This window comes from Garra rufa, chromosome 6 (genome assembly GCF_049309525.1).
Source record: "Garra rufa chromosome 6, GarRuf1.0, whole genome shotgun sequence".
Taxonomy (NCBI): domain Eukaryota; kingdom Metazoa; phylum Chordata; class Actinopteri; order Cypriniformes; family Cyprinidae; genus Garra; species Garra rufa.
In genome coordinates, this window is record NC_133366.1 from 42,644,487 (window position 1) to 42,672,014 (window position 27,528).

Genomic DNA, 27,528 nt, shown 5'->3' on the forward strand with positions numbered 1-27,528 from the left:
AACAAATGAGAATTCAATTCAATTCAATTTAAGTTTATTTGTATAGCGCTTTTCACAATACAAATCGTTGCAAAGCAGCTGTACAAAAAATGTAGGCTACTACAATATATTTAGCAGCTTATTAGTGGTGACTACTGTATGTTAAGTCGATGTACATATGTTATAAATATTTAAAAAAAAGTAATGGTGTAATCAAAAACAGATGATGAACACTAATAATAGTAATGATGTGTTGCAATCAAACTTGTAGAAAAATTGTGTAGTGCTGTAAATTGTATTAAAATAAGGTGCTAAATAATGAATAAAACTGTATAATATAATATAATATAATAACATTCAATAGTATAATATAATATAAAAATATATTTAAACATTGAATATCATTTTTTTTTCAAGTTGATAGCTGGTTTCTGAGGGCGTGTAGTTCTCTCCCTCTCTCTCTCAGTCTCTCTCTCTCTCTCTCTCTCTCTCTCTCTTTCGTTGTCATTCTACTACATCATGACTCTGACCTCGATCTACTGTCTGCAAACACAACCCCTTCCATGTCCTCTCTGCGCGATCAGTGTAAGGGACTGAGCCGGACTAGTGGTCTTGTGTTAGCGGCCCATCGGTCAGTGTAGTTCAGTGTGTCGCTTCAGACCCGTAATGTGTGTATGTAACGTTAATGGTCAGGTGCGTTAGCGCTTAGCCGCTAACGGCCACAGTCTGACGGACTCTCACCGACCACAGAAACCAAACCATCAGTCTTTCTTGTGCCTGCGTGAACCAAACAAACACAGAGTGTGGGTTTCACTTGGAAAATCACCTTTTCAAGGTAAGAAATCTACTTTTATGTATTCCATACCCCGAAGAAGCATTAGCAGGGACTATGCGGTTATATTAGCCTAGCTCTGTGTAACGAAGCTAATGAGGGACTTAACTGTGCTTTTTTAGTTTCGCTTTACAGGATAGAGTAAGTTCAATATGTATACACGTATTTGATCGTTTATTTGTTTAGAAGTGTCTGTATTTGTTGTGTTTTGAGCTCCTCTGTGTGGTATTTGCTGGCTGGCTGGCTATGCTAAATGCTAACAGAGAGTTGACAACTATAAGCATTTACGATTCTTTGTCCGTTATCTTCATTTTTCCTATTAAGATCGAACTTTTATAGAAGTCAAGTGTTGAAAAATCAACCTAGGTTATGTGACTATCGTATTTTAGCTTTGAGTATCTCTGTTTGTATCTCTGGTTTGGTACTATTGCATTCAAGTCAGTAATGCTTCACTCTACACAAGGTTTATGCTCGAAAAAAGCTGTTTTTCCCATTTAAAGAGGATAGGGGTACTTAAAATGATGGTTTCCCTTTTAAGGAACCAAGATAACATTGGTGTGTGGTATTTCCTTCAGTGTTTATATTGTAACGCCCACTTATTTGGAGAGAGTACAGCAGGATCAGGGCTTTGTTGTAGTCAGTGGTGTAAACAGTCATTTTACACGCACTTTCATGGTAAATTTCACGATTATTTATGATGGCATGCAACAGTGTTACAGTGAAGTGCACACCTCTGATAAGATTCCAAATGCAAGGCATTACTTTAGTGCTGAAATCATGCCACAGACTTTTTTTTCATAGGTTTTGATCAATTTCCTTTGGCTAGGCATTATGCTAGTCTATCCAAGCCACTGGTCTTTACATTTAGACTGGGGGTTTTTAAACTAGGGCCCAGGGACCCCCAGGGGGCTTCAGAAGAGTGCTGGGGGTCCATAGAAATGTTATCAGAAAAAGTATAAATGAATACTAAAAAAACCCAATATGTTAAAATAAATGAGTAAATAAATTAATGAATTACAATAATAGATTAAAATGAGTAAATAAACAACAAAAAAATAAATACAGTTACTTAAACATGTAAAAATGAGTAAGTAAATAAAAATATATTAAAATGAATGAATAAATAAATATATGGCGAATAGGAAAAAAGTAACAATTCAATTTAATAAAAACAAAATATTTAATAATGTTTTAGAGATTTTAATGCAAAATTTTACAGTATAAAATAAATCTTTATACAAGAAAGTAGATGCCTTTTAAACTTTTGGATGGATGTCCCTTGCAGAAGGATGATCATGTTAATGGCATTTAAAAGATTGAAAACCCCCGATTTAGACTGCTGGAAGTGGAGGGAAGTGCTGAAGTCAACAACAGCGGACTTCGATCTACCAAATCAGCAGTTACTGATTTCAACCGATAAGGTCTGTGAAAGGTGCAGGACAGGTCTTTGAATAGATTTCTTCACTCCGTTAGGGATCTCATCTACAACATGTCTGCTTCCATAATTAGTGTTCTTAACCCAGTGAAAAGTTATTGAGACAAATGTGCATGCATAGACAGGTCAAAGTCTGGAGATATGAATTCATATGAGGGTGGAGCGTTAAAAAGCATGTTTGTCTGCGATGGATTATGTCCTGTATGCAGACATTGCAGATTGAATCCTCATGAGTAGGGTGAGTTAAAGTTGATGCTTTCAATGAATTTTAATTAATTGAACATCTCCAGTGTTCCACTAAACTGACTTGGACTTTATCATGGGATGATGTTTAAATGCAAGATTACACATCATGTTGTCATGGAGGCAACTTGAATAATAAACTCATAAATAGTAACTCATTTTTTTTTTCACATGCTCTGAAAAGACTAGCATTGTTTGAAAGGAAAGTAAGGAAAGGGTAAACAATCGGATTTCATGTTGACTCAATTCTAACTGTATCAAACTGGGTTTCCCTGCTTTTCCAGATGCTCCGAGATCAGTAAGGTGTGGTTTAGTGCTCTATGGAACTGGAATTATTAAATGCAAAGCCTTTGCTCCATTGGATTTGTCATTGGCCTTGTTAGATTGTTTTATAGCTGTGCCATGCTTGTTCCATTTCTTAATTATTGATTTAACTATACTTCGAGGGATATCTAGTGACTTCCAAAATCCATTCTGTGTTATTCAGTTCTTAGCAAATTAATCCCACTATGTTGTAAAACAATAAAGTGTGAAAGTCCAACTTTATTACTTGATTATATAAATCACACTGAGTATTTTATTAGTGAGTTATTTTTAATTTGTCATTTAAAAGAAATATTAGATTAGTTGTCATGTTGACGTTACAATGTTTCAATAGATCAGAAAAACAAAATTATCCTATTATGTTGTAAAGCAGTAAAACGTGAAAAAGTCCAAGGGGTGAATGTTTAATAATTGCTTTAGTTTGTTTACTAACCTACATGTTCTTTCCAAAATCACCGCAAAGCATTCTGTGCACTGCTGTGGTTGTTTGTGGGAGGCAATGTGACCATTTAACTGAACATAACCTGGCATTTTCATTTTTAGTCATCATATACCTGTGTTTGAATGCAAGAGAATTTGTCTGCTTTGTGAACCAGTTTTGCACAAGGTTAGTCAACATTTAGTCTGTGTTTGGCTCAAATATTTGACCCCCACTGACTCATGCAGTGTCCCCTGTTTGCCATCTGCACTTTTGTGTGACTCTGACTCATTATTTCTATAGAAAAAGGAACCAGCTTTTGTTGAACTCATATATATTTGTCCTAGGAGCAGTTTGTTGCTAGATACTGAACATTAATCACTAAGTGAAGAGTTCAATCCACAATAAAAATTCTGTCATCCTTATCTTACCCTTGTGCCACTCTTGAGCTGTATGATTTACATTTAGAACGGGTGAAATGAGATATTGCACAGAATGTTCCTGCTGCACTATTCCAGATAATGGTTTTCAAGCTCCAAAAACACATTTTAAAGTTCCATAATCATTCTGAATCTATATGACGGCATTGTATGACATAGAGTTGTTATATGTTATATATAAGAGTTGACATATGATTTGTCTATATTAACATTTTTTGTAAAAGTTGAACTAGGTTTAACATTTGTGATGCCAAAATGCCATTGGTTCCTTACATCTCGCAACCATAACAATGGGGCAAGATTAAATATGCGAAGGTGCATGTGAGATTTGAAAGTTTTGGCTTGAATAAAAACTTACATTGAGATATTGGATCGGTAATTTGTTACAGAAGATACTGGATTAGTAATCTGTATATTTTACATTGTTTATTTTAAATGGTTAATCTATGTAATTTAGTGTTTAATAACAGTTTTCATTAAATGGATAGTTCACACAGAAATGAAAATTCTATCATTAATTACTCACTCTCATGCTGTTCCAAACCTGTAAGATCTTTGTTCATTTTCGGAACACCAATTGAGATATTTTTGATGAAATCCGCGAGCTTTCTAAATTCTGCATAGATATTCTGGACATCGTTAAAATATTCCATGTGACATCAGTGGTTCAACCGTAATTTTATTAAGCTACGAGAATATTTTTTGTGCAGAAAAAAAACAAAAATAACTTCTATATTTTTACGCAATTCTACTCTTGTCACCGCTGGCCGCTATTCACCAAAGTACCAAAACGCATTGTGGTTGAAGCACATAGACTATTTTATTGATGTCCTTACTACGTTTCTGATCCTTGAACATGGTAGTTACCCTCTTGCCTATGGACAGTCAGAAAGCTCTCGGATTTAATCGAAAATACTAGGGATGCACCGATCATGATTTTTCATGGCCGATTCCGATACCGATTTTTTACAAGCAAGCTGGCCGATTCCAATACCGATTTCCGATTTTTTCAAAAACAAGAAGTTATGCAAGTAAACAACATAAACAACATGTTTATTTAGTATTTAACAGGCCAATCTGGCTTTGGCTATTGAATCAATAGCATCTAACATCTGAAATTAAATAAAAAATAAAAAATATGAAAGTAAATACAGTTTAATAAGTAAAACATGCTTTTAGTAAAGTAAAACAGCAAGCCAACAGGCATTTTAATGTAAAATAATAATAATCATTCTTAACAGAGCAGACTTTTATTTTTGGCTTTTCAAAAGTAAAGTAATGCTTTTTACAAAAATAAGCATCTCAGCTTTGTCACAAGTGAGTCTGTTTCTTTTTTCATCTGTCACGTGAGAAGCTGAGCTGAACAAACGTTCGCTGTCTGCGCTTGTGCAGGGCGAGGACAGGTACGCTTGCGCAACTTCAGCGAGCACAGAAAAGCGGCTGTCCTTTGCAGACATTGCAGATTGCAATCTTCACGTCCTGCTCACAGATTTCGAAAAACCGCCACACAAGTGACATGTTTCTGAATGAATCGAATGCCGCGGCCCGCGTACACACTTCCGGAAAAAAACCGGCCGGGATAAAAACGAAAACCGGCCGGTTGCCGATCGCGCGTTAGATGCAAAAACCGGCCGGTTTCGATTTATGGCCGGTCAACCGGTGCATCCCTAGAAAATACCTCAATTTGTGTTCTGAAGATGAACAAAGCTCCTATGGGTTTGGCACAGCATGAGGGTGAGTAATTAATGCGAAATTTAAAATTCTTCAGTAAACTATCCCTTTAAGAACATGTGATAATGTTCAAATAAAACAACTAAAGTGTGTTCCTCACAAAAAGCTTTTGGAAGACTTTGAATATAATGCACAAGTCATACTTTTATGAAGCTTGAAAGGTGAAATACCCCTTTAATGCAGAAGGCGGCTACAGAACTGAATCTAGTAAAAACAGAAGTAGTTTTTGTCAGTTAGCTGACAGAAAGCTCAGGCCAGTAGATTCTCATTGAGAGATAATTTGTTGCATCTGGAGGGCTGTTGGGTGGAGGCTGAATTTTGGCGTCTGTTGCGTGTGTGTGTGTGTTTCTAAAGGTGGGACGTTGCATCACTGGAGAGTCTGTTGAGGACACAAAAGCAGCGTTGTGCCCTGGTCATGTGATGCCTGTTCGGAAAGCTCCGACCATGTGATCCTGCCTCACAGAATGCTGAGTCGAACTTACAAACGCTGCCTCACCCTTGAGATGTGAGCATGATAGAGAAAAGGACTGAGAAGGGAAGAATACAGAAAGATTAAAGAAGCAAGACGTAGAGAAACAGGTGTTGACGACAACAGGAAACGAAAGCAATAGTGTGCAACAGCTCTACGGTGCAGACTATGTGCACTTCTCTCATTCGGTCCTTACTTACTCTTTCCCTGATGGTGCTGTGGGGAAGGTGGCTGTCTTCTGGGGAATCAGTTTGTTGGAATGTGGACATTTTGCAAGGACAAGAAGCAATGGCTGAAGTGGACCAAGAACCTTTCAGGGAATTGGAATATGTCTTGGAATGGAAGGGCAACACTGTGGAATTCCACTGCTTCACCAGGAACAATAGGTTGGAAACAGATGAATTACTGCTTGAACTTCCTTGATGCTATCTAATAACATAGCTTGTGCTGAATTGAAACATACCCTTCAAGTAATAGTACACTCAGGAAGCTATTCAGCCAGAAAGTGTAGATTGCTAAGTGTAGAGTTATTGTAGGCTATTCATAATTTTATATGATTTCTCTTGATTTAATGAGCTGAAAATACAAGTTGTTCTTAGCAGCAGTTATGGAGAAAGCTCTAATGGGGAAGCTGAAAGAAACTTGTCATTTTGTGATTTGCGGATAACATGATCCAGATGCATCAGCGAGGAAGTGTGTGTGTGTGTGTGTGTGTGTGTGTGTGTCTCATTTTGCCACACCCCTCTATGTTCCTGCGCAGACCTTGTGACTGTGTTGCTGTGGCAATTGGGCAGGGAATTTATTAGAGTACTTTAACTATCTTCAGTGTCTGTCGCTATGGCATTCTTTATTTACTCTGTGTGATTAATGAGAGGAAAAGTAAACATCTGTATTGCCATGAAGATGTTTCCAGATTTTTTCTTCCTTTACTTCGCCTTGTTGTACTAAAACTGTATGACTTTGTACTATGAACAGGAAGTACAATGAAATTGAATGTGGATTAAAGCGTTCAAACTCTAAAAATAACAAAAAAGCACCATAACAGTAGCCCATGTGACCTGGAATGCGAACGGTTAAGCCGTGCATGCCATTATTTGAGTATACGTGAACATGAATGAGATTTAAGAGTTGTAGTGGAGGGGACGATTGTAAATAACTCAAATTTTGGTTTTTAAACTCAACTGTATGACTCCAGAAGACTTGAGGTGCATCTTGGTTTACTAATATATGTGTTGTTGTAGTATACTTAGTCAAAGTAGTGTGTTTACTCCAATATTAGACAAATTCCTTGTGTGTGAACACACTTGGCAATAAAGCTCATTCTGATTCTGATAATAAATTCAACAAATAGATTGTACCTATTTAAAGACTTGTATGGCTTAATACAATTGTAAATGTTGTATCTTACTGAAATATGTAGTAGAAAACCCACAAAAGATTTACTTTATTTTAAAAATCCATATTTTGGACTATGGGGGGTGCCATTATTTAGATGACTTGAACTGGTTGCCATCTGTGAAAATTATATGATGATCACAGCTACTGAAAGAGCTTACAAGTGGCGGTGGATATAGCATTGGTTTAAACCAAATGCCCTATCATCGATTACTCTCCACAAAGGAGTTTAAGCACCCCCGGATTTCAAATGCAATCCATGCTGAGAAACTCCTTCAGTGTTCGTGTTTACATCCTGCCAGGATGGCATCTAGCGTTTCTTGTCTCTGCCATTTGTAAGCTCTTTCAGTTGCTGTGATCTACTAAAAGCCTCAAAGGCATCAGGGCTAAAGTGGAGAGAACATAGACGCAAGTCTTTAGGATGTTTTATTTGTCCGCAAGCATCGTCCCATTCTTATCACTAGGAAGGCAGTGAAGACTTGCATTGTTTCTCTTGTTGCCCTTAAACTGAACATTCCAACCAAAAGCTGCACAATGTGGCATAGTATCAGTATTTTTCTTCTTTTCTTCTTCTTAAAGTTAATGTTTTAGTTATCTGAGTAGTTTGTGATTTAACTGAGTAGTTCCTCTTCACATTTTCTCTTTCTGGAAACCTGAAATGGTTCTTCAGGCTGATAATTCTCAGTAACTGTAATTCATCCATAGTCATTTGGGATATTTTTATGGTGTTTTTTTCTAGAATGGCAAGGGCATTCTGCCAAACTCTGTCTTTCATGGATAAAAGAAAGTAATGCAGATTTAGAATGCCATGATAGTATAAATATTGAGAGAATTTAAATTTTAAGTTAAACCATCCCTTTCGTTTTCAGTGGTTTGTTCATGTGCGTGTTTCCACTGAATTGCGTCGCTCTGTTACTTTAGCTGTCTGGAGCACGGTTGCAAAGTCACTCAATAATTTAGCTGCTAGACTGTCCCGCTGACGCTTCCTGTTTCTCTCTCATTCTTTCTTTTTACGAAGATGAATTGAGAGACTCTTAAACTGTGAGTTTTTTTTCCAGCTGCAGTAGTTGTCATTTCAGTTCCACAAACCAAAGCATGTTGGCTGTTGCCATGGCCTCAGTGTTTCAAAGGCAGGCTTCCTGTTTTGGTGTTCTGTTCCTTAGCAAGAGCGTGTTTCCTGTTGAACCAGACTGAGAGAGCGGGAGAGCAGGTCGCTTTGGCTATGCACATGAGGTTCATGCCTGTTTGAGATGTTGTGTCTTTGCAGTGCTATTGATCAATTTTTTTTACTTTATGTCTTTTGTCTCTCTATCTTGCTGTTCGACTGCAGTCCTGGAGTTTGCCACAAGGGGTCAGCAGAGTGTGGGGTATGAGTCATGACGTCTGTGGTGCTAGTAGACAGTGGAGGAGCAGTTGTGGAGTATGTCACAGCGGTGGACGACCATTTACCGGTAAGATTTTTACAACTACAGAATCATTTTTAGCGTATCTATAACATTATATTACTTTGCTGCTTCTTTACCTGATTGTCCTATGAAGTCAAATATGCCGAGGTCCAATATGATTGGTTGACATTACACAATTTGCAGTAGTTAGGTTTGCCATAATATTGCACAGTCTTATTTTTGACTATGGACGTAAAGTTTGTTGACTTTGTAGCTTATTCTGCCAGGAACTGACTGAAGATCAGCCAATCAGATTAGAGCTTGCCAGGCTCAGAAAGTGTTTACCATTTCTGTGTGCATTTTGAGTCAGACAGTCAATGAGACGGAACAGTCACGTCAGATTCTAAGAATCAGAGTGCTCCTTTTTTGAGGCACAAACAAGTTGATGAAATGTTTGTCATTGTGCCAATTCATTCAACGTTTTCCCGCAGATGTATATCTGATATTTTTTTTTTTTAAGTCTGCATGAACCCAAAGTTGTGACTAACTTTAATTCAGTATTGGGATGTTTTTTTAAACAGAATTTTGAATGAGAAAACAGATGGTCTTGATTTAAACTCTCAGAGAAGAAATTTTGAAAGATTGAGGAGAAACCATGGATGAATTATTCTCCACCAGTCTAGTTATATAATTACCGTTTCAATTTTAGTTTAGGTTTTAGTCATTTTGTTATGAGCTTTTGTCTTTATTGTTATATTTTTATTTCATTGTAATTCACTTGTCAGTTTTCGTAATTTTAGCACTTTAAACTTCTATTAGTTAGTTGCCAAGTATTTAAATTTTTCCATGTAATATTTATGTTTTATTTATATTTTATTTCAGTTACTAAAAATGTATTTTAGTTAAGAATAACAACATGTGCAGAGTAAATTAATTTTGATAGCATGTGTCTTAAAGTCAGAACATATTTTCCTGTAAAAGTGGACAGTTTTTGGTCAGAAAAAGTCAAATAAAAAATGAAAAGAAAATAATTAATACACTGCCTTTCAAAAGTTTGGGATCAGGAAGATTTTTAATGTTTTAAAATAATTCTCTTATGTTCATCAAGGCTGCATTTACTTGATCAAAATACAGACAAAACAGTAATATTATTGTGAAGTATTTTTATAGTTTAAAATAATGTTTTTATTTTAATATATTTTAAAATATAATTTATTCCTGTGATGCAAAGCTGAATTTTCATGATTTTTCAAGTGTCACATTATCCTTCAGAAGTCATTCTAATATGCTGATTTATTATTAATGTTGGAAACGGTTGTGCTGCTTAATATTTTTTGGGGGAAATTGTGATTCTTTTTTTGTTTTTTTAGGATTTTTTAAAGAATTAAAATTTTAAATTAAAAGAATTTTTTCAAAATAGAAATCTTTTCTAACAATACAAGTCTTTGCTATTACTTTTATTAATCAATTTACCACATCATTGATGAATAAAAATATTAATTGCTTTCAAAAAAGAAAGAATAAATTTTACTGACTAAAAATAGTTTATATTGTTACAAAAGATATCTATTTTAAATAAATGCTGTTCCTTTTAACTTTTATTTGTTAAAAAATCACGGAAAAAGTATCACAGGTTCCAACAAAATATTAAGCAGCAAATCAGCATATTAGAATGATTTCTGAAGGATCATGTGACACTAAAGACTGGAGTAATGATGCTGAAAATTCAGCATTGCATCACAGGAATAAATTACATTTTAAAATATATTCACATAGAAAAACAGTTTTTTCACATTGAAATAATATTTCACAATATTACTGTTTTTCTCTGGATTTTTGGTCAAAGAAAAGCACCCTTAATGAGCATAAGAAACTTCTTTAAAAAAAAATACGTTAAATACCTTACTGATCCCAAACTTTTTAACGACAGTCTATATAAAGATAATGATACAGAAAATATATCTTTTTAATCACTTTCAGATATTGCTTAAATTGCATTTAAGATTAAAAAAAAAAATTATAGCTGGTGAACAATAAAAACACTTGACAGCCAGTCTGCATTATTTGCTTATATTGAACAGTGCTATTGTCCACTGGTAGCATTATATAGTCAGCATTATAGTAATGCTAGCAGTTATCCAGTGAAAGCACCTATAAAGTTTTGTAGTATTGTCCAAAATGTTCATTTTATTGCAGTAAAATTTTACAGCTACTCTTTTGAAATCTTTATTTTTTTTAAATTAATGTTTGGAAAGTTTATGGTTAGATTTCAGGTTTCTTCTTGTTTATGAAACCTCTGTTTTCTGTCTAGGAGGAGGGTGTGTATGAGGTTGAGGGAGAAATAGAGGGAGAGGTGGAAGGAGAAGCGGAGTACCCTGCGGTGATCGTGGAGCCGGTGCCCAGTGCGCGGTTGGAGCAGGGCTTCGCTGCTCAGGTGCTGGTGTACGATGATGAGACATACCTGATGCAGGGAGTTGCTGAGGAGCAGGAGGTGGAGACTGAAGTGCTGGAGACAGGTGAGAACACTGTTTCAACATAACCACTTCCGTCTTTCTCAGCAGATTTTCACTTGACCTATGCAAACACCTGGCTAGGAAATTTGAAGAGAAAAACCCTTTTATGCTTTATTTAGCATCACTTCGTGGAGACACACTACCAGTCAAAAGTTTTTGAACAGTAAGATTTGTATTGTTTTTTAAAGAAGTCTCTTTTGCTCACCAAGCCTGCATTTATTTGATCCAAAGTACAAAACGGCAACATTTTGAAATGCTTTTAATATTTAAAATAACTACTTTTTATTTGAATATATTTTAAAATGTAATTTATTCCTGTGATCAAAGCTAGATTTTCAGCATCATTACTCCAGTCTTCAGTGTTACATGATCCTTGAGAAATCATTTTATTATGCTGGTTTGCTTTTCAAGAAACATTTATCAATTTATTATCAATATTACATTTATTATTGTGCTGCATATATTTATTATCAATATTTAAAACAGTTGAATATTTTTATTTTTTCAGAATTCTTTGAATAGACAGATTCAAAGATCAGCATTTGTCTGAAATAAAAAGCTTTTGTAACATTATACACTATACCATTTCAAATCTTGGGGTCAGTACAATTTTTGGAGGGAAGAAATGATAGAAATGATTACTTTTATTTAGCAAGGATGCTTTAAATTGATTAAAAGTGATAATAAAGACAAGATGTTACAAGAGATTTGTTTTTCAGATAAATGCTGTTCTCCTGAACTTTCTATTCATCAAAGAAACCTGAACAAATTCTACTTAGCCGTTTTCAACATAATAATAATCATTTTTGAGCAGCAAATCAGAATTCTGATTTCTTAAGGATCATGTAACTGAAGTAATGATGCTAAAAATTCAGCTTTGAAACCACAGGAATAAATTACATTTTAAAATGTATTCAAATAGAAAACAGTTATTTTAAATAGTAAAAATATTTCATATTATTACTATTTTTGTTTTACTTTGGATCAAAAAAATGCAGGCTTGGTGAGCAGAAGAGACTTACTAAAAATCTTACTGCTCAAAAACTTTTGACTGGTAGTGTATAAACATTTTTGAATGTATGCACACAAAACATAAATGCTCACAGTCACACTGCCTCATAGGGCTGCGCAATTAATTGGAATAAAACCACAACTGTATGGCTTAATTAATTATAAAACTGTAAAAGCTGTGATTTATTTGAACAAACATATGCTCTACTTGTTTTAGAGTGAAGTCCTGCACTGATTCAGTGTGTTCAGTGTTTTGCAGAAATGCTACTCCGCACAAACTCATCTCTGCATGTGCTGTGAGTTTAGGTTACTTATAGTTTGATTCCAAAATTAGTTAAGATAATGTTTTAATAAGTTAAAGCTTTAAAGACTCCCTGCATTTTTCCACCAAAATAAAAACATTGGGATGTAAAGAAATTACGACAAACATTAAATATTAGTAATGTAATTTTACTGTTGTTCTGTTGTAAAATAAAATTATTAGTAGTATTATTATTAAATTAAATACTTCTTGTTTTGCAGTATTGTGCTTCGTAATGATTTATTGATGTATCATTTGAATGATACTAGAATAAAAATATTTCAATTATACATTTTATTAGTAGAGGTCTAATAGTAATAGTAGTATTGTATACTCATTAAATGGGAGATGGGGTTCTTGTCTTGAGGTTTTTGTCCTTAGCTGATCACATATCTTTATAATGAACCTGATTTTTACGTGCATCCAATTTTTGACACACATTCATTACAAAAAGGCTGTTGTGTCTGCATAATGTCTTCTACTTGTAGCAATTCAAAACGCATATATATTGAATTCCCCTTTAAAATGGCAGAAGAACCCTTTGCACACACTTTACCACAACTAGCACTCTTACTTAATGCGCTTTTGTTCACTTGAACAAAATGCTCTGTATTCCTGTGATTGCATGTTAAAATATTTTGAATCCTGGAATTTCCAGCAGTTGCTTTTGGCATCAAGACTTTAAGCAGCCACTGTTTTAAAAGCATATGATTACATTTGAAAATCCTAATCGGCTAATCAAAATACTTTAGGGGCAGACTTTGATGGACATTAAATGCTACAGGGAGAGTTGACCATAATAGTTTCACATTGTTTTCTTATGTCTCAGTTATTTTAGTGGTTATGTACCTGGGTTATTTTGGCGCTTGCAGACTTTTTGTTATTATACGTTGTATATAGACCACATCCTTATGGGCTGGGATTTATGGGTATGATACATCATTTCAAAGGGTTAACCACATAAGCATGATAGATTCTGCATGTGGCCCAAAGATAGCTTCCTTGTTTTGGTTACAGGTGCAATCAAGGTCAAACAGAGAGCTACACTTCTATTTTTGCAACCAATTTCTGATCAGAATTGCCTGGTTATAGAGTTACATTTACTGATCTATCAGAGATTGTCTTTAAAGAGAGAGTTCACCCAAAATCATCATATTAAAAAAAGTAATCATTGTTCACCCCCCATGATGCTTTCATTGTATAAAGAAAAGCAATGAAAGTAATAAATGTGACCCTCTCTGTGAAATCCAGAATAAAATTATGAGATAACAAGCATCAAATTTTGATTTCAAATATTAATTTCACTATGATTTTAATCTTACTCAGTCAGTATTAAAGATAGCAAGGTTACATTTTCACAGAATGTACTTTACCTTATGAAGGATGATTTTATGTAGAAAACTAAAAAAGACTGGGTTTTCACTGCCAGGCAGAGTCACAAATCTCCTTTTGTGTTCCACTGAAGAAAGGAAATAATAACAGTTTGGAGCAAGTTGAGAGTGAGGGCAGTGTATAAAATTGTGACCCTGGACCACAAAACCAGTCTAAAGTAGTACGGCTATATTTGTAGCAATAGCCAAAAATACATTGTATGGGTCAAAATCGTAAGGATATTAAGTAAAGATCATGTTCCATGAAGATATTTTATAAATTTCCTACTAATATATCAAAACTTGATTTATGATTAGTAATATGCATTGCTAAGAACTTAATCTGGACAACTTTAAAGGTGATTTTCTCAATATTTTTATTTTTATTTTTTCCACCCTCAAATTTCAGATTTCAAATAGTCATATCTCAGCTAAATATTGCCCTATCCTAACAAACCATACATCAATGGAAAGCTTATTCAGCTTTCAGATTATGTATATATCTCAGTTTCGAAAAATGGATCCTTATGCCAAGGCCTTGTTTTGTGATAAGTCTCTACTGCTCTCTTGTGGACATTCTTTGAAGTGTTGTGCAGAATATGGTCATTTGTGACATAATACTTGTTGGAGGTATAATAATAATACTTACAATAATGTCAGTACTTGCAAGTCATCTATACTTAATTAATTGAAAGTGTCACGTGACAATACTCCCGCCCCCTTAATATTACAAGTACTTTGATATCAGAGTTTAAAAAATACTTAAAAGATAATATGAAGATGTTTAAGAACATTTGATAAAGAATGACCCTCTAGATAAGAATTAAATACAAAATACGGAAAAAGTAACGCCTCCTTGTTTTATTTGTGTTTACTCAGAACAGTTATTTTCAATGGTTTATATATTTGGGATACTTTAAGATCACAGGTTAAAGTGCTTAAAAAAACAAGATGTTTAAAAATATTTAGTAAAGAATGTCCCACTAGATAAGAAAACAAAAACAAAATACGACGCAAAAAATAATATTGAAAAAGAAATGACTACTTGGGTCATATCAGTTTCTGTTCAGAACAGTTCTTTTCAATTATTTAACATTTTTAGACTTTTTATATGGCAGTCGAACGTTCCGAGAAAAAAAACGTATGAAGATGTTTAAGAATATTTGATAAAGAATATCCCATTTGATAGTAAAGTTACACTTCAGAACAGTTATTTTTAATGTGGATTTTTTTTTAGCTTTCCTAATTTTTTTTTTTAAATACGTATGTGCGTATTTTGAAGTACTATACGTTCTAAAAAGCATTTTTGTAAATACTGTTGACGTAAATCGAACGTAACGGAGAGCGCGCGGAGGATTTCCTGTGTTTGGCGCGGAAGGATCTGTGCGCGCTGTTGAGTTTGTGGAGATTTCCTGTGGAGGCGGAGTGATATGCGCGTCGTGCGTCTCTGAACGCTTTCAATGCGAGTCAATGTGAATCTGCACCTCTGGACGAAACATGGCGACGTCGCTGCATGAGGGACCCGCTAACCAGCTCGATCTGCTTATCCGAGCAGGTAAAAACACCAACGCGCTTGTTTAACCTCCCCAGCGTGGGTTTGTTTGGGCCGCAGCAGAGCGGTGCTTGCGCCGCAGCGCTGAGATCCGTGAAGTTGTGCTGTAAAGTAATGGAGGGCATTTCAGGAAGTGATCACCTTGGTTGGCAACCTGCATGGCGTTGCCTAATTTTCTTATCTGTTTTCTTGGAGTGCTGAAAAGTAGCGTGGAGGTGTGTGTGTTGTATTATGCGTGACCAGCGTGCACAGTGTGGAGTTTGCACAGCGCTGAGGGCGTTTTAAATGTGGACTGTGTTAGAATAACGGGTTTCTCTGGAGGTGGTGCGCTGCTCTGAAACCAGGAAGTGGGAGAGATGTTGTCTTTCCTACGTCTTTGCCACGCTGTCTGGAGTCGGAAGGGCACTGAGTTTTATTTTTAACTCTGAAATACAGCTTACTAAAATGTGAACTTTACTTAGTGTATTGAGTAGATTGTTTTCTTCATATAATAGCACCTAAACGCCTTTGCGTTTAACGATTGGTTTATTTTGATGCCTCATCGTCAAAAGAAATGTGGCATATCGGAGGAAAAAAATACACGCGGAGCAACTACATCATTACTATAGTTTAATTTATTTATTTTTTTAAGATGTATGCGAAAAACACTGAGTTTGACTAATAAAATACACGTTTGCTTCATGTCGCAGATGTCCCGTTATCTAAACGTGGTCTGCACATTTTAGCGCTAAATGTTAAGCTCTGTGATCAACATTTAACGCTTAATTATGTCTTTAAACGCAAAACTTGTCTTTTTTGAAATGAAATGTGTTGCTGTGAAAGTGTCGAGTGGATATTTGACTTTTTTTCTTATGAATGTTTAGATTTTAGAGCTAATTTGATGGCGGAAGCATTGTTATTCCACTGGGCTGTCTAAATTTTGAGTGACAGCGCTTGTCGCCCAATCGTATTAGCTTTGCGTTCGAAATCCTACACCTGGCCAATCATCTTGTCTGTTTCTCGGGGCGTTGATCAGAGAATAGGCCAATCAGATTCGGGGCGGGGATTGAGTGGCAGGAAGCACGAAGAGCGTCTACAGAAAGAACTGGAGGGAAAGCTCTGACGACTGTAAACACGGAAGTGAGGAGGGACAGCACTACTTTCTTGTGGACCGCTATTTTAGTGACAAAAATAGTACCGCAATATTAAGGCTTGTGTTCTGATTGTTTACGATTTGCTGAATTATTGGTTATAATCGTTTACATATTATTGTATGAACATTAACAATGAGATAATTAAATATTTAGCAGCTGTTGTAATGTTTTACGAACATTTAGGTGAAGCTTCAATCCTTGTTGTTATCGTCAGAAAGCACAAGTTAGTTTATTTGTTTGTTTTTTAACTTATTGTTAAGAGCTTTTAGTGTTGCTTGAGTTTTTCGAGTTATAATAATTTCTTTAGGTATTTATTTTTTAATTAAAAAACACTATCACCCTCCTATTCATACTAAAAACATGAGAGTGAAAAATTAGATTTTCTTTTTGAATGAACTATCTTTTTAAATGTATATCTACAAACACTGTTAGTTCAAAACATACCTTCAAACAACATCTGTAACTTTTTTTTCAAATTCATAGCAAGTGTTTGAAAGCAGCCTCCTTATATTAACTTTACAATGTAGTTACGTGAACCGTAAGCGTTTTGTTTAAATAACTAAACCTGTCTCCAAGGGCAGTTCTGTCTCAATACAGGAAGTAAATGCACGCCGGGTCACCCGTTCTAGAGGACACCGTGCGTATGTGTTTATGACTGGGACCGCCTAAAGATAGCCCCTTGTGCAGCAACAGACACACATAGCCAAACATGGGCACGCTCAGGTTGTAATGGGAGTTCAGTGACGGCTTGGATAGACCGGCACAGGTGCTAGTGGCTCTGAATGTTAGCGTCAAAGAGAGCAAGGCTGGAACTTCTGTCCTATATATGCATGAACTGCTTGTCTGAGATCAGCCTCTCCGCACCTGTTTCTAAATAAGTGCGTCCAAGGAAGTGACTTGTCAGTTAGCAGATGCTTTTATCTGAACTGTCTTAAAGCACGCTAATTGGGCTTTGAGTAGACTGATTGCAGGTATGACACCCCTGGATCTATTTAGGGTCCGAATGCAGAATCTCAAGAAGTGTGTAGTTTGTAGGTTGCACTTGTGTTAATAGGTCCCTATGGGATTTACATTAAATGTTCTTTTGTAAGCATATGTGTTGGTTATATTTAGTAATTCGAAACACTCATTCTCAGAGAGCTCAACTTGCATTGTCATTGCAAATCACTGTCAAAGAGTTGAGATGAATGACACAGACGGAGCGACTGGAAGTCATTTATTTTCATTGTTAACTTCTCTTTAACTGTCAGGTAGTGTTTTAAAGCTGTCATGTACTATATTCAAGTGTCACTCACACACTTGATTTAGATTCCAAACTAAGTGGATGCCACTGAAGTATCTTATTTCACCTAATAGGGCTTTAAAAAGCAGAAAATACAAATTTGTTAGATGAAATCTGTTTATTTGTAATCAATCTTCTGTGTACTATTTGTTTTTATTTACTAGCTATTGCTAGACCAGCTATTTCATCACCTGTGCTTAAACGTATCATTCACTCTGTGGGGGTTTGATTATGTGATTTCTGGCCATTATGATATTGAATAACCATTAATACACGTTCTCCACTCACTAGCACCCTCTAGTGTACAAATAGTAAGTTTGAAACATGAGGTTGCTTGTGTACCAGCAGTCCAGTTTGTGTGAAATTTGTACTGTAAAATCAAACAAACAAACAAAAAACTTTTGTTTAGCAAGGATGCATAAAATGTATCTATAGGGATAATAAATTAATAGGGATAGGGGTAATAAATGAGGATAATAAATTACATTTTAAAGTACAAAATTAATGTAGAAAACAGTTACTTTACATTAATGATAGTTCATAATAGTACTGTTTTTTTGTCTTTAAAAAGATACTAATTGTTTTGTATTCTATTGCAGTGGAAGCATCAGTTCATGGCTCTGTGCAATGCTCTGATAAAACCATTGAGGCAGCTGAAGCTCTGCTACACATGGATTCTCCCTCCAGCTTGCGTGGAGACCGGAGTCCAGGTGAGCGCTGATTTCACATCACAAAACTAGACACTGTGGATAGCCACACTTTGGAAAAACTAATTTTTTATTTTCCTGTTGTGTAGAGGTGTTTGTGCCTCCGTGTGTCAACACTTCGCAGTTCCTGCATGCTGCCATGCGACCTGACGTGCTGACAGAGACAGTGGTGGAGGTCAGCACAGAGGACTCAGAGCCCATGGAGGTGGTTACGGTTATTCAGGAACCAGAGATGCTGGAGACAGAACCCACCAAAAGAAGAAAATGTGAGAACATGAACACTGTCAAAGGCAATATTCAGATTATTATTTTTCTAGTTAAATAGGATATCTGATTTGGTTAACTATATGTATTATTATTACTTTTAATTAAACTTTTACTGTTGTTTGTTTCGTCTATTCAGCTGGGCGGAAACCCAAACCCCATCACATTTCAAATGGATCTCCAGACCTGGGCATCAAGAAGAAGTCTAGAGAAGGGAAAGGTACGTCTCATACATTCAGTGTTATATGTGTGATTTTACTCCAACATCAAAAAGGAATTGTAATCTAATCTCATTCTCATTACTTAATGATGTATTATTGTTGTACATTGTATACATCGTGATATTATTCATTGTACTAAATTTGAGGTGTTTTGTCAGTGCTTTAGAAAGTAATAAACAACATGTACTATATATTAGAATTACACTGTCATTCAAAATTTGGGGTCAGCGTGATTTATTTTTATTTATTTGTTTTTTGATTCATAATTTTATTCAGCAAGAATAATTTAAGTTGATCAACAGTGACAGTAAAGACATTTAGTGTTACAAAAGTTTTTGGACAGTAGGATTTTTAATGTTTTGGAAAAGCCTGGATTTATTTGATCCTAAGTATAGCAGAAACGGTAAAATTTTGATTTATTTTTACTATTTAAAATAACTGTTTTGTATTTTATTCCTGTAATTTCAAAGCTGAATTTAAGCATCACTACTCCAGTCACATGATCCATCAGATCATTCTAATAAAGTTTTATTTTTTTCTGTTTTCTTTGATGAATAGGATGTACAGAAAAACAGCATTTGTCTGAAATGGAAATCTTTTAAATGTATTTATCAACACTTTTGATCAATTTAAAGCATCCCTGCTAAATAAGACTGTCTATAGTTTCTTTAAAAAATATATTATACTCATTCAAAGATTTTGAATGGTATAGTGTGCAATGTTACAAAAGCTTTTTGTTTCATTTCAGATGAGTGCTGATCTTTTTATTCATCAAAGAATCCTGAAAAAAATTACTCAACTGTTTTAAATATTGATGATGATAATGTTTTTTGGACAGCAAATCAGTATAATAGAATGATTTCTGACAGTGAAGACTGGAGTAGTGATGCTAAAAATTGAGCTTTGATTCACAGGAATAAATTACATTTTAAATATTCAAATAGAAAGCCATTTTTTTTTTAAATAAATAATGGTAAAAATATTTCAAACTTTTACTGTTTTTGCTGTACGTTGGATCAAATAAATGCAGACTTGGTGAGCAGAAGAGACTTCTTAAACTACATTAAATATCTATAATTAATTAATTATGTTGACATGTTCTTAACAGGATTAGTGACATCCATGGCAATATGGATTTTATTTAAACATTTTTAGTGGCTGTTTATCTGCAGGTATTCATCAGATTATATTGAACTTTTGTGACACTTGTTTATTCTTGTGTACAGGAAGTACATACCTGTGGGAGTTCCTGTTGGACCTGCTGCAGGATAAGAACACCTGTCCCAGATACATTAAATGGACACAGAGGGAGAAAGGCATCTTCAAGCTGGTGGACTCCAAAGCTGTGTCAAAGCTCTGGGGCAAACACAAGAACAAACCAGACATGAATTATGAAACTATGGGCCGAGCGCTCAGGTGAGGAGTCTGTGTGCAAACACCATTAACCATTAACTCCAACATGTTTTGCATTGGTTGATTGCCATATTGACCAGTTGCAATTTGTATCCATAACTAGAACTGTCTGTTCTAATGTTGTGTTTGTCTTTGTTTCTCTCTCAGGTATTACTATCAGAGAGGAATCTTGGCTAAAGTAGAGGGTCAGAGGTTGGTGTATCAGTTTAAGGAAATGCCTAAAGACATTGTTGTCATCGATGACGATAAGTGTGACCCTGGCGATGATGTAATGGGAGAGAAGACCTACGAGCGGGTTCCTCCCTCGTCTGACACACTATTGGCAACTGACCTCTCCAAAGCCCCTGCCATCTTGAGAGGGGGCGGTAGGACTGTGGTCCATCCAGGCTCCCCCAAAGCTAAAGCTGCGCTTACTGCAAATCCTGTTCATCGCATTGTAACCGTCTCCACGTCAGGGGATTCATCACATCCGTCCCATGCCACTATTTTCCCCAATGCACCCAGGTAACTAGACTTACCTTTGTGTTTTTAATAGGGATGCACCGAATGTTTGGCAACCAAAATTATTCGGCTGAAAATGGCAAAAAAAGCTCTTTCAGTGTTGGACGAAAAGGCCAAATAAATTAGACTGAACAATGACGTGACACAATCAAATAGAGGCGCGCGCTAATGCAGCAAACATGTCAGCAGTGCGGAAGCATTTAAAACTGTCCGTGAAAGACGCAAAAATAATTACAAGCACCGACAGCACGAGACTGTTTGGTATCGCATCCAATGTCTTCCATGTGAAGAAAAAGGGGTGGTTGTTGCTGGTTACTGTATGATGACTAAATAGCGAAATGGCCTTAAACCATTAGTAAATAAACTACAGAACGTTATGTTGTCTAATACATGCACAAATTGTATTTAGATCTGCACAAGCTTGTTAGCCAGGGTTCAAAGTCCAAAGTGCAAGGGAAGTCTGCCTGATGAGAATCATTCATAAATCTGCTGCTGTCAGCAAATAGTAGTACTGAGGTCTTTCTGTGGGTTTCTGCCAAAATAAAAGTAAACATTCATAAATGTTAGCATTGTAATTTTACTGGTGTTCTGTAAAATAAAATGAAAAAGACAAAAATAATAACAATCATTACAACAGCTCTATTAATACATTTATTCTAACATTCTCCTTTGATCAGCAAGGCTGCATTTATTTGTACATTTAAAAACACATGCCTGATTCAAGAAGGGGGTCTTAAAAATGGCCAAAAAATATTATTTTACTAACTTATTAATTTTAAGTTAAATTGTGCTTTGTTGGGAGGCTGTAATGTCTACTAGAATGTTAAACATGTTCAGTGTTAAATAAATATTTTTAAATTGTTGATTTGTTCTTTAAAAAGCAAGACAAAACTGTAAAAAGTAAATATTGGCTATTTAATTTATGCAATGGTGAGAAAAATTACGGAAAAAACGTGTTTGGTAATCGCCCTTCCGCCCGTGTGTAATTTTGTTCGACTTCGCCCAAGAATTTTCATTTCGGTGCATCCCTAGTTTTTTTATATAATGTATAGCTTTTGAGACATTGTTTTAAAACATAATCTTTTGTCCAGGACTGTGCGGGTTGCAATGCAAGTGCCGGTCGTCATGACTAACTCCTTGGGACAGAAGATCTCCACTGTGGCCGTGCAGTCAGCGAACCCTTCGCTCATCACTACAGCGCCTACCAACACAGGCTCAGCGACTGGTGCGAACGCACCCAAAGTCCTAATCCAGACCATGCCAACGATGGTTCCCGCCACAGCCGAGAACGGTGACAAGATCACAGTCCAGCTCGCCAAGATAATCACCATCCCTGCAACCCAGCTCACGCAGTGCCAGCTACAGGCCAAACCGGGCACCCCAACGGGCATCAATCTGATGGGCAACCCCCTGGCCATCCGAGCCCTTACGCCCATGTCTGTGGCGCCGGGGACGCAGGTGGTCAGATTGGCAGTTCCGGCCCATCAGAGTCCGGCTCAGGTGAAGACGCAGGTCCCCGTTTCAATCCAGACGCAAACTCAAATCCCAGTCTCCGTTCAGACGGCATCTACTCCAGTTCAAATCCACATTCAACAGAGTCAGCTTTCTCCAAAAGCAAAAATCGCTCAAACCCCAGAGTCCAAACCTGATAGCACTTTGGCGGAACAGCCTGAGCAGGACAATCTCACACAGGAAGCAGCAGCCGCAGTGATGGTGGTAGAGGAAGCTTCAAATCCACAGTCTGAAGCAGAGAGCTGAAAAGTGGTGATGCCTTTTGTCAGTCATGAACTATGAACTTATAATTTCCCAGATACTATTCAATCACATTTCTGGGATTACAAACTGGAGATTTGTTGACTTGTACAGTTTCGGAGTTCAACTGTGGTATCATTTTATATGTATCAAAAAGAAAAAAAAATCAGGCAAACATCAACATCATGTGGATTAAATCTGGATGTCCGTCATTTCAATTATGAGTTGTTAAAGGGACCAATGTAAAGAACACTACAGTTCTCCGTATTTTTTTTTAATCTAACTTTGACACTAATAACAGCTAAGCAGAACACTAAGGAGTGAGTAGTTGAAGTAGTCAAGTATGTGAACTTTTAAGGGAGGATAAAATCAACTTTTTATAACTTGTATGTTTTTCTTTAACATTTAAATTGCAAGGAAAAACCAGCAGTTTCTTTTGACGATCACTGTGAGCGCACACTTCTGCCCGTGTTTCACAGGAACGTGTCGATTCTTCTCCCTCCTCCTCTATTAGGGGAAGAAATGGACTTTGTATATATGAATTATACAGTTTACTGAATTTATAAACAATGCAGCCTTAGAACAGTTTTGTTTTTTTGTTGTTATTCTTTTAAGTCAAGCTTATTAAGCTTTTGTGTTAAGCTCATGTTTTGTTGTTTTTGTCCCTCACACATTGTACCAAGCACAGTATTATTGGCAAACAACCTGCAAAACATTTTTGCATTCTCGTCTCAATCTTCCAGATAAAAAAATGATCATACTGTTTAGGTGTAAAGTAAGTAAATCCCGATCCAAATCCTGGAATTAAAAATGCCAATTTTTCAACACCACGAAAAAAAGAAAAGGTCAATGAGCAGCATGCATCCTCATTTCAAATACATTTGTTGTGCATTTTTCTTTTGCTTTTTATTAGTCCTTTAAAGAGGGAGAACAAGATGTTTGTGTTCAGAATAATCTAGTTTGTATATTCAACATTTGAAGTATATTCTATTTTGTTGTACTCTTGTTTCAAAGTGTACTCAAGTAGATTTTACTCAAATACAAAAAAATATTCCTGAATTTGAGTGGTGGTGTTTTTGATCTGTGTCATGTGTCTGTTGCATCTTCACTCGCTATTTCGTGATCACAGAGAAGTTACAGCTTTGAAATCTTTAGTTGCGCTGAAATATTTGAACTTTTACTGCTAGACCAAATGCGACTGCCAGGCCTTACCGTACTACCTTTCTGGGCCTTGAACGTGGTAGTTACGTTGCTGTCTATCAAAAATATCTGAATATGTGTTCTGAAGACAAACAAAGGTCTTACAGGTTGGAATGACATGAGGGTGAGTAAGTAATGGCGGAAACAAATCAATCATACTTTTCAGATTCGAATCAGACCAGTCTACATTATGTAACTGACTGAAAATGTCTAGTCTTGAAAGAAATCAAACAACTTGTAAGACTAGTCTAAGCATTTTATATAACCGGCCATTGTGGCTAATGTGTGACAATCCTACAGAAATAGTACATTTGGTACACACTAAAAGCAAGATCCAGTGAATGCAGCCTAAAGTCAGGTAAACCTTACCAAAAGAAGGCAAGTTAGGCCCCAACTGCACTGAAAATGAGGTAGAAACGGAGTTCAACACTTCTTTCATTAATACAAATTGGGTCAGATTCATGGAACATAAATACATAAATTATAATAATATAAATAACAAACCCTCTTTAACTGTCATTTTACCCTTATATTCTAACTTTAAAAAGTCAGACTATGACAAGGACTGTAAAGTCCCGCTGTAGTAAAAAATTCGATCATCAAAATTATATATTTAAATGTTTTTCTTGTAAAAATAATTGTTTCATGCCTTATAACAGCTTGAATTTGAACAGCCTCATTTACTATACCAAAGTCCCTTTAAGGCGAGTCATGTCACTCGGCGGCCATCTTTGAAACGCTACTCGGGCATTCAAGTGCAGCTTCTATCTCTTTGAATGGGGAAACATCAAATTCTCCAAAACTGTTCACCAAGCTTACGATTAAATTTCATATTTTAAATCACCAAATAAATCCAACAAGAACTGCCCCATAAATATGGTTCCTTGTGCTCCTATAGCGTTAAAAAACGCTTATTTTTCAGGCAAGATGAGCCAGTGCGCATGCGCAGTACTGAGCACGTCTCAGAGCGCCTGCTGTTTCTATAGCAACCAGGACTTCTAACTGCAGCTGCGGTGACGCGCTGACTTTACTAATCAATAATTGGCTATTTCAATAAGAAGGCGGGGCTTCGCGGCCATAATGAGCGTTGCATTTTTCCCCATTCAAAACTACACGAGTAAGACAAGTCATGTCACTCGGCGGCCATCTTTGAAACGCCTCTCGGGCATCAAAGTGCAGCTCCTATCTCTTTGAATGGGGAAACATCAAATTCTCCAAAACTGTTCGCCAAACCTACGATTAAATTTCATATTTGAAATCTCCAAAGAAATCCAACAAGAACTGCCTCATAAATATAGTTCCTTGTGCTTGAATAGCGTTAAAAAAACGCTTATTTTTCGGGCTAGATGAGCCAGTGCGCATGCGCAGTACTGAACGCACGTCTTAGAGCGCCGGCTGTTTCTATAGCAACCGGGACTTCTAACGGCAGATGCAGTGACGCGCTGACTTTACTAATCAACGATTGGCTCTTTCACTAAGAAGGCGGAGCTTCGCGGCCATGATGACCGTTTCATTGTTCCCCATTCAAAACTACACGAGTGACATGTCTTTGGTATCATATATCTATGTTTGGTATTCTATAGTCTTTGTATATACGCAGGTCTATGAATATGCACATTACCCCGCCTCCACTCACTCACACCAGCTAGAGCCTTCTGATCCGTCCACTGTAGTAAACCCGATATAATGGCGATACACGGATAATGACTGATAAAACTGTCATTAAATTTTTTTTTTTTTTTTTTTTTAACTAGCGGACAACTACAGTGGATACTGTAACATTCGTTAAAGTTACTTACTTAATGATGTTGTGTGCTCAAATGCCTCGAATGCAGCCTAGATAGTGATTCCAGTTCGCGCCCGTGAGCATATGTGTCTGAAGTGCAAACGCCAATGCGGGAGAGGTGCTTCTGACTCCGGACAACTTTTACACTGTTGCCGCGGATTATTATTCAAGTTAAAGGTTAGCGGTTTTGCTCTATTTAACTTTTGGTTTTATGTAGGTAATCCTATTGGTATATTTTGCATGCTAATTATATGAATATATCCATTGACGTGATTGGTTATTGAATTTTGTGACATAGCAAAAAAGGGCTGTTTCAAACTGCATTTCTGGGACAGCCTTTGGAAACCACTGTTTTAAGAAAATACTAAGCGATGGTGTTGATTAATGCATGGTTTATCTAAAAGCATATTGAAAACTCCACATAGACAAATAAACAACATAAAAAACTTGATATTCACTACAGGGGGACTTTAAGATAAAAAATAAGATGTTCTTAGATATTTGAGAAATTCCTAAGAATTTTTCCAGAATTGCACTTAAGAACATTCTTACGAACTCCTTGGAATTTATCTTAAAATAGGTCTTCCTGTTTCTTAAGAAGATTGGTCAAGAAGAACACAAGGTGCGTTCCGATCGACAGGGTCCCTACGCAGTGTTCACTGCTCCCTACTCCCTTAGCACGGTATATCCGTTGAAGTGGACTTCGCTGACAATAATCGCTCATTTGGAATGCCCTGGAACGTCATCAAAGCAAATCAATGGCAGGGTCACGCAGATTATGATTTAACATAAAGAAATATTGTAATTGATTTTACTTTAAAATTTAAATACATATAAAATACATATAAACGCATGTATCTAAAAATATAGTCCAAATGTATATGTTTAGACCGTTAACAGATTAACAGATTTTTGTGGTCTTATCTCACGCACTTTTTTCCCCACACACACAGCCTATATTTAACTATCCTGTGGTAACATTAAATAAAACAAGACAGAGCTTCACCCCGCCAGTTTTACTTTCATTCATAAAATACAATATGCAAATGTAACATGAATCGCCATAACCATTCATAAACACTCTAATTTGTATAATAATAACAACATTTATTGCAACCGCTCCATTTCAGAGCCTTTAAAAAAACTTCAACGGCTCTGCTCCATCATTACTTCTAACTGGTGACGCGGTGCGCAATGACAGTTGGGTAGTTTTCCCCGTCCACTTCCTGTGAAGTGAAGTACCGATGTTCCCTTATTCCCTATGCCGTTCGCAGTGCCCTTCGAACTGAACATGTTCGCTCCCTTCGATTTGGAATCTCACTTAAGATGGCGGAATACCCTGTGAAGTCCACTTCGCAGTCCACTTACGGTCGAATGGAACGCACCTACATTCTTTACCCATTTTGCATACTAGCAGGGGTGCCCAACCCTGTTCCTGGAGATCTACCTACCTGCAGCCCTGCTCCAACACAGCTGTCTGTAATTATCAAGTGCTACCTAAGAGGTTCATTAGCTGGTAAAGGTGTGTTTGATCAGGGTTGGAGCTGAACTTTGTAGGATGGTAGATCTCCAGGAACGGGGTCGGGCACCCAACTAGAAGTTGTATTTCTTGGCTGTGTACATGCAGTTATAAATTCAACCACGAGGGGGGAGTGTGCTTACTAAAATTGTTTGTGGTTACATTTTTGGGTGATCTGATGTGAAATGTGACATTTCTTCACAAACGCTGTACACCATAATCTCTTAAAGCACGTCAAGACATCCCGTTTAGGTTTGAGTCTGGGTTAATATAGCTAATTAAAACTAAACCTATTAAAACCATTATCATTACTTAGGATTAAATTAAAATCTTAATATGAAAAACAACTAAA

General features: G+C 36.3%; 1 protein-coding gene across 6 annotated transcripts; it reads left to right on the top strand.

The window, feature by feature from the left end:
* Positions 1 to 500: 500 nt before the first annotated feature.
* elf2b (E74-like factor 2b (ets domain transcription factor)) lies at positions 501 to 23,735 on the top strand. Of its 6 annotated transcripts, none has more exons than XM_073841983.1 (9): positions 501 to 814; positions 8,597 to 8,717; positions 10,963 to 11,167; positions 18,413 to 18,523; positions 18,610 to 18,810; positions 18,924 to 19,004; positions 20,232 to 20,421; positions 20,566 to 20,922; positions 22,011 to 23,735. In XM_073841983.1, the coding sequence occupies exons 2-9, from the start codon at positions 8,643 to 8,645 to the stop codon at positions 22,675 to 22,677; spliced, it is 1,887 nt and encodes a 628-aa protein (XP_073698084.1). In that variant the 5' UTR covers positions 501 to 814; positions 8,597 to 8,642; the 3' UTR covers positions 22,678 to 23,735. The 6 variants fall into 6 exon arrangements, with proteins under 6 accessions (XP_073698084.1, XP_073698087.1, XP_073698086.1 ...); XM_073841986.1 differs by having other exon boundaries at positions 18,610 to 18,786; XM_073841985.1 differs by lacking the exon at positions 501 to 814 and adding an exon at positions 2,314 to 2,484.
* The last annotated feature ends 3,793 nt before the right edge of the window (positions 23,736 to 27,528 follow it).